The sequence below is a fragment of the Malania oleifera genome, chromosome 3 (genome assembly GCF_029873635.1).
Source record: "Malania oleifera isolate guangnan ecotype guangnan chromosome 3, ASM2987363v1, whole genome shotgun sequence".
Lineage (NCBI taxonomy): Eukaryota > Viridiplantae > Streptophyta > Magnoliopsida > Santalales > Ximeniaceae > Malania > Malania oleifera.
The window spans coordinates 12754409-12762498 of record NC_080419.1 but is presented as its reverse complement, the minus strand read 5'-3'; the positions used below and the strand labels follow the sequence as shown (position 1 = coordinate 12762498).

Sequence of the window (8090 nt, the reverse complement as noted above, 5' to 3'; positions counted from 1 at the left end):
CCTTAGGCTTAACTCTAAACCAACATACTACTTTAGTATGACCTTGCCTACAACATTTATTATAATAGAAACCCCTCTACTCATATATTACCCTTTGCCAATTCGGCTTTTGTCCTACCACCAACGGAAAACCCTCCACAGGATCCTTCTGCAAATCCACTTCAACACATAATCTCGCACCTGAAGCTCGTGTTCTATATAATGTGGTATTATCCGTTCCCAAGAATCTACTAAATCTAGTGGCCAAACTCTGTAAACAGTCCATTCTATATATATGTTACGGCAGACCTGGTAAGAAAATCTACTGAGGTGCGATTGATGGCTCCTTGTTGACATCAAAATTCATGAACTAGTTAAAAAGCTGAAATTGGCACCCTGTCACCCATCTTCCTTCTCGTGCCTATGCATGAATGTGATCCTTTTCGTTTACCAAATGTTACAGAACATGATAGTTATCCATAAAACTTATCATGGGAACTTCAGAGAGGCCCCAGGATTGGATAATATGCCTCCGAAGGATATCGATAGACGACCTTGCAGAAAGAAATTTAAGCACCAATGCAAACTTCAGATCCTCCGCAGCCTTTTCCATCTCCACATCCGAGAAAAAAAAACCTAATTCTCCATTAATTAGTTCTGGTTTCCTCAATAGGATTTTGAATTTTGAAAATGGAATTGGCCTCTTCAAGACTTCCGCAAACGATTTTCCCCCAGCGAAACCTTCCCCCTTTTCAACCTTAACATCCCCCGAACCACTCCTTGTCTCCCATATACTAGCATTGACACGTCCCCTCAACCCTCCGATAACAGCTACCGAAGATGGCTCAGTCATGTCTAAAAAAAAAAATTACCTGTTTTCCATATTAACCACCAAAAAGCAAATAAAAATAATAAATAAAAAATAAAAAACCAAATTTGTAGTCCTGTAGACCTACGTCTGCCGTCATCGTATGTCGCTCACGCAGATTCGCCGTCACCACTTCGTCTTTTCCCCAACCCTCCTCACAGCAACGCCGGAGCCGATCGCTGCCAATGTGGAAGGCGAAAACACTGCTGCTCCCCGACAAGCAAGGCTGCCACTACGTCCTGGACTGGGACAAACTCCGTTGCTAGGAAGCTGGAGAAGACGCGGAATGCCGCTGCTGCTTGAGGCCCACTAGAGAAGCCGCAGGTGGACGTTCGACGCAACGGAGATGGCGGTGCTGGCGTAGGGACTAGCGACAGAGGCTCTCCACAGAATGGCCGGTTGTTTTGTTTTCTTCGCCTAAGCAGTGTACAAAGCTAAGGCAGTCCCGATACCTGCCCTTATCGTCGTTTGGAGATCCACCTTCGATGACGCGACGTCTGGCAACGAAGGCTTGCAAGAACTCACAAGCGAAAGCAAGGGCACAGTTCCCTGCCCTTATCGCCGCTCAAAGATCCACCTTCAACAACTCGACGTCCGGCGACAGAGGCTCGCAAGAACACGCGAGCGAAAGCTAGGGCACAGTTCTTCTTCTCAACCCTGGATGAAAGCTGAAAAATCTTCAAACAACTTTAACCACAGACTCCTTTTACCGAAAAAAAATTGTCGAAAACCCTCAACAATGCTCTGATACCACATTTTTGAGTTTACCGGTTCACAAATTAATGAAATAAAGAAGCACAAGAGAAAAACTTATACACATCAGAGTTACGTGGTTCAACCAATTCCAATCTACGCCACAGGAGAGATAACTACTATATGTATTTTGAAAAAAATACAAAGGAGGATACAATTCTCACCAACTCTCACGACTCTCTCTGCCTATTCATAGCGCGCGCATACACACACACAAATATATATATATATGTGGAGCATCAAATAATTAGAATTGACAAGCAACTTTTGACATTATGGACAAGCGTACACACACACAAATATATATATGTGGAGCATCAAATAATCAAAATTGACAATCAATTTTTGACGTTATGGACAACCGGCGCTGACAAGATTGAAAGGAGTAGTCGCCTGCAAAGATCGAAGGACTTGACTTATTCTTCCTTACCTTACCTATCACATATAGGTGTGATCTATCAATTATTTGAATCAATGGTAAATTTATTTTTTTAAGAAAAAAACAGTACTGCAAATTCTCCTTTACCCGCAAAATAATGCCAGGCATATGTTTAGAAAATCAAGAATCACGAATCTGGAAAGACCCAATAATATATATAAATCCCGCAAAAGTACTTTTTCAATAATAAAATTGACAACTCAAATCAACTATGCAAACAAATTTAAAAAAAAAAAAAAAAACCGTCTAGCAAGAAGCTAAAGCAGCAACGACAGCCATGGCAAAGCCAAGCAAGGCGAAGAGGCCCTTAAGAGCAAGCAGTGGAGCGGCGGCGTTGGCAGAAGGCGTGGGGCCAGTAGGCGACTTGGTACCGCGGGCGGAGGCAGCTGAAGGAGATGGCGAGGCAGAAGGGCCAGAGCTAGGGCCGTCGGCGGTAGAGTTGGAAACTCTGATGTCAACCCTCTGGCCAGCTTCGCAGTGGCCGGGGACGCCGCAGAGGAAGTAGTAATGACCGGCACCCTGGATCGTGTAGGAGTCGTTGCCCGTTTTGTAGGTGTGGATGGGGGCTGAGGCATTGCACGCGTTGTAGTCGGCATGTGTTACTTCCATCACATCGTGAAATTTAGGATTGTACACAAAAACTGCATCATTCCCGCATTCAGACATACATTAATTTAGATCATATATAATTTTATAATATGTCTAGCCCACCACTTATTTTAAAATTTACACACATTCTATACCCAAAAGTTCCAATTCTATCTCTCAAATGTTACATCCCCACACAAATAGAAAAAAATAAAAATAAAAAGTTTACGAGGCTGACATCCTCTACGCTCCAAGAAGGGAAACAAAAGGCAAGAATTAGGGCAGTAATAAAAGAAAAAAAAAAAAAAACTTAAAAAATAGCATGCAGGGTAAATTAGCATTAATGGGAAAAGGATGTGAATTGCTGGATTGACCATGTACTACCAATTAAGAAATGTAGTAGTAGTACTACTAGCTAACTGGTAGTACAATGACGAATTAAAATGGATATGTAACTTTGGAGTTTGGAGGAGCGAGAGCTCCCCGCCATTAGCTCAGGGGAGGCAGGTACAGCCAAGAGCGTGTGCTTTGTGAGTTAGCCGCGGTGGTGAGTTAATCTGCGTGGTGGGCGTGGAGCACTACCTTTCAGTGGGAAAGCACGTTCTACTCTAATGTAAGGTACGATATGATTTCTGTATTTTCATTACCGTGCCTTGTTTTTACTTCCAAGTTCTTTCTGATTAATCCACACGATCCTTCCCCCATATTGAATTAATTGAAAATCTGTCTGCTTATTAATTCATAGAAAAGAGAAGTTAAATTTCAGACCATCTATTAGCATGCAAGCTTAGCCAAAAAAAACCCAAATAGAAACTCTCTTGATGACCAAGGATCCTGTCATAAAATATTGATTTGCAACTTTTAAAACAGTTGCCCAATGTTACGGAATGGAGCACTTGAAAAAGGAATGAAATAAATACCTAAATGCGATGTATGTCCAAGTCAAATGATATATATATATTTCATTCTTCCCGTTCTATTCTGCATGTATACTATTTTACATAATTATATTTTATAAATTCTAATTTTTGCGTTTATGGTAATATGATCATATTTCTTGAAAAATCTTATAATGCAAAGAACAAAAATACTCCAATGAAATAAACAGCTCATTCCTAGAAATAAAGTTCTTTGAATTTAAGAAACAGTGATGAGTGATCCGATCCAAATCCGACTTGATAATGTGAAGAGCGGATGAAATCGGGTCGGGTACACGACGGCAAGCGTCCTGCGCAAGGGCCTTGAGCTTGACTCATGAGGCATGAGTGCACCCTTTTGGTCTAATGATCAATGTGGGAGGGCTGGTGCTGGTGTGAGTGCTGAAGCAAAGGTAAGAGCCGACATCATTAAAACCAGGCGTGGCTGAGTGGGCACGACATTGTGCGCAATGCATCTTAATGTTATGCCATTACTCAGCCCTACTGCGCACCAAACACATCATCATTGACCCCAAACTTTGGTCAGGCCCCCGTGACGACTCTGCAATATTGATGTCGTCTGACGTGGCAGACCTTAACCTACGTGTCATCTAGTTCCAAAATTAACAAAATAATTTTTGAAAAAATAGTGAAAGATACTTATTTCTACTCAAATTTCATAAAAATCTCTTCTTCACTCAAATCAAATATCTCACGCTCTAAATAACATCTCTTTTTTCTTTTTGATAACTTGAAAACTTTAGCCATCATTATGTTACTTTAGACACTATGGTGCGTCACTAAATCTGAGGATGAAAGTCGTCCGTCCATTGACACACCTCTAGTAATTCACCGAAATAAACTCTCATGGAAGAATCAAACTCGTGATATTGAAGTCATTAAAGTCACAAGTTGCCTTCTTATAGAACATCTTAAAATTTTATTAAAAGAAATTCATCTCTCGAAATCTCCCATAATATTTGATTTTTAGGTTACTTGTACGTTTCCAAAGGTTTGTCATTTTACAAAATTTAAGGAGAAATTCGTATCTTTTTAATAAATTTTAAGGGAAATTTGGGTAATTCTTGAAACTCAAGAAAAGTATCAGCAAATTTTAAAATCTTAGGGTAAATGAAGGTTTTATTAATTTTTATTTATTTTCATCTTATTTTACATGTGTCTGTCAATATGAATATCATATTTAAAATTTTAATTTGCATAGATTTAAGAAAAATACATAATAAAATACATTAAATTTCGTCTAAATTTAAAATTCAAAATTTATACTCATAAATACTGTTATAATTTATTTATTTTAAATAAAATAAACTAGGTATGGAAATTTTATCCTAATACAAAAGTTAGGAAACTAATATTCCAATTCACATTTTCGGAAAACGAATAATTATTAAAGGGATTAGTGGGATGAGATGGGAGAGGTGAGTAGGTGAGAAATGAGAAGGGGTTGCATCAAGTATATGATTGGACACGTCCCCAAAAGCCCAACTGAACAAACTAACAATTAACAAAGCACCGCAATTCTCTTTCTGTTTGAAAGGACAGCCAAATACACCAAATAAAAAGTCCAACTATCTCACTATTTTATTGAACAAGAAAATCCTTGCCTTCAGTTTATTCATTTCAAGCTTTAAATTTAAAACTGCATGCATGCATAGAAAATTTAACTTTAAGATCTTTAGGATCAAAATTAAAATTTTGTTGACTAATTTAGTATTTTTTTTCCCTTAATATAAAGAAAGAAGTTATATTAAAATTTCTTTTCTTTTCTTTATATTTTGAAGTTCAAATGGAGACTTAGTAACTTATAAGATAAAAGATTACAATGTAAAATTAGGTTTCTAAGCTTCATCTTTTTTTTCTTTCCTAACAAAATCATCATCATTAATGTAATTCTATATAATATAATTATATTAAATTTTGTTTACATTACTATAAATGCAAATCTACAGCGCTAAATTCTCTCCTAAAGAGGGTGTTCTTCTTTGGTGCTTTAATTCATTGCATTATTTCTTGCTCTTGGGTGCGTGCGTGTGTGTGTGTGTGCGTGTGTGTGTGTGTGTGTATGAGAGAGAGAGAGAGAGAGAGAGAGAGAGAGAGATAGAGAGAGAGTTTCTGGACGAGTTACAATGAAGATCGAAGAGCAAAGCGTTCTGCATTTAAAGGAACTAATGCCATGCACCCCCCCCCCCCCCCCCCCCCCACATCCCCAAGACTAGCGAACAAAATTGAACACAGATATAGAAAGTGGGAAATTAAGGACAATAGAAATTAACAGACAGATCGATGAGAGCGAGAGAATTGAAGGAAGGAATTTATAAGAAACAGCTTACGGATGGTATCGCCAACTTGGAAGTCCTCGCTAGCAGACCAGCTTTTGTAGTCAATCTTGCCCAGAGCAGTCCACCCTTTAGCGTCCCCCACCGTGTGCACGGTTGCGCCGCTTGCACCCAGCGGCCCTTGCGCCACCATCACTGCAGCCACAAATAGCAGCGCCGCCGCGGCTCTCCCCTCCGTCGCCGCCATTGCACCACCCCCAAATCTAATTACAATTAAAACAACACTAAAATTAAGTAACAATTTTGCACCAGCTCCTAGCAGGAACGCTTGAGTCTCTCCTCCTCCTCGCTGCGGTTTATATATGTATGAAAAAATCTGTGGAGACTGCCTGTGGCCGTGGGTGGAAATGGAATATTGGCATTTTAGTTTATTTTATTTTAATCTTGTAGGAGGGAGTGGACCCACCACCTTGACCTTCAATGATCAATAATGAAAAAGCAAATTCCTTTATTGCCATAAATGAGTCCCCCCAAATTAACTCACCGCCTAATGCCTACATTGCACTTTGGGTACACGTTTTCCATCTTCTTCCCATTGTCTTGCCCTAAATTTAAAAAGTTCCTCTCTTGGATTTACAAAAACAAATTTAATTGGGACTCTAAATTACATTAATTACGCTTCATATTTATTTTTGATTTATATATATTTACTTTAATGTCTTTAATTTTCCTTTGAAAAGATACGTCGAGGGTCAATGTAACTCTGTAGTAAAAGTGAACGAAAAACTGAAAGATATATTAAATTCAATTACTCATTGAATCATAAACATATTTTATTATAAAAAAATCATTGTTTTCTTATTTTGAAATAATAAAATGTTGCAAAATAGGCTGCAAAATAAGCTGCTTTTTGTACCTTCGAAAAATCAAAGATTAAAAAAAAAAAAATTATTTTCCACAACTAAACAAGCCATAGTAGTTTTAGAATTGCGCATCAAATATACATTTATTTTAATAATAATAATAATAATAATGATAATAATAAAATGATTATTTTATAGATAATATTTTTAGTTTAAATCGTTAGTATTTTTCTAAGTAACAATTTAATTAATATTTTTAGCATACAATTATCATACGAATTCATATTAATTATAATATTATTAATTAAACTAATATCTTTACTCTAATTTAATATGAATTCATATTTGGTCTGAGTCAGAGCAGATTATATTTGGTGGATGCTGCCTGTATGCAGTCGGATGTTGGTAGAAAGCCAGCTGCGAGCTTGATGCAATCAAAGGTTGACGATGATCGACGAATAGCCAGCCTGGGCACGAGCAAGCGGCGGTCAAGAATTTGTACGAGAAGTGATCAGCGATGATCAGCATTGGACGAGTGATGATCTGGGAAGTACTGACACCGTGAAGATAATAATCATATTTATATTTTTTATAAAAATTTTAATTTATACAATTATAAAATTTATAATTATAAAATTTGACCTATGTTAATTATTTTTTAAAAAAATTTAAAACTATCAATAAAAAAATTAAAAGAAAATATATGTATTACGGATTTTGAATAAATAGAAAAAATTTAATTTATAAAATTATAAAATTTATAATTATAAAATTTGACCTGTGTTAATTTTTTTTTAAATAAATTTAAAATTACTAATAACAAATTAAAAAAATTATATATTACAAATTTTGAATAAAAAATAACAAATTTTATTTAAAAAATAGTAATAATAATTAAATTTTTCAATTTTTAAAATTTAATTCATATATTTACGTGCATGTAACTTCTTTTTTTTTTTTCCCTGCCATTTCTCCTCTCAGCCCACCCGTCCCATCCTCTACCTTTTTTTTTTTTTAATCCTGACAAACATCCCTCTCTCGTCTCTCCCCACTCCCCTCCTTCTCCTCTCTTGTTTTTCTCCTCCACTGTGCTGACAGCCATTGGGGGCTATGCACCAGTCAAAGCCGTCCCATCTTTTTTCTTTTCTTTTTTTAAGCTTTTGAAAAGTCCATTCGATACATTTCAGTATTTTTTTTCCATTTCTCCTATATATGTATTTTTTTTTTAATATAATATTAACGTAAAAAATTGTAAATTTGTCACCCCATTATAAGATAAAAAAATGATAGAACGCTAGTGATATTTTCTTGGATTGTATGTGTAATATTTATATAAAAAAACTTATCATATAAATTTTAAATTGACTAATTAAGAATAAAATTTGA

General features: G+C 36.4%; 1 protein-coding gene across 1 annotated transcript; it reads right to left on the bottom strand.

Moving 5' to 3' along the window:
* Positions 1-2177: 2177 nt before the first annotated feature.
* On the bottom strand, positions 2178-6210 carry LOC131151606 (mavicyanin). The gene is made up of 2 exons (XM_058102866.1): positions 5896-6210; positions 2178-2680 (listed from the first exon to the last, which is right to left on the bottom strand). Exons 1-2 carry the CDS (start codon positions 6086-6088, stop codon positions 2286-2288), a joined length of 588 nt encoding a protein of 195 aa, XP_057958849.1. The 5' UTR covers positions 6089-6210; the 3' UTR covers positions 2178-2285.
* Between the last annotated feature and the right edge of the window lie 1880 nt (positions 6211-8090).

Bases quoted from the DNA above. Each gene is read 5' to 3' on its own strand.
- LOC131151606 (XM_058102866.1), bottom strand. From the start codon at position 6,088: ATGGCGGCGACGGAGGGGAGAGCCGCGGCGGCGCTGCTATTTGTGGCT. The intron at 2,681-5,895 runs GTAAGCTGTTTC...GGAATGATGCAG, and splicing joins CCAAGTTGGCGATACCATCC to TTTTTGTGTACAATCCTAAA.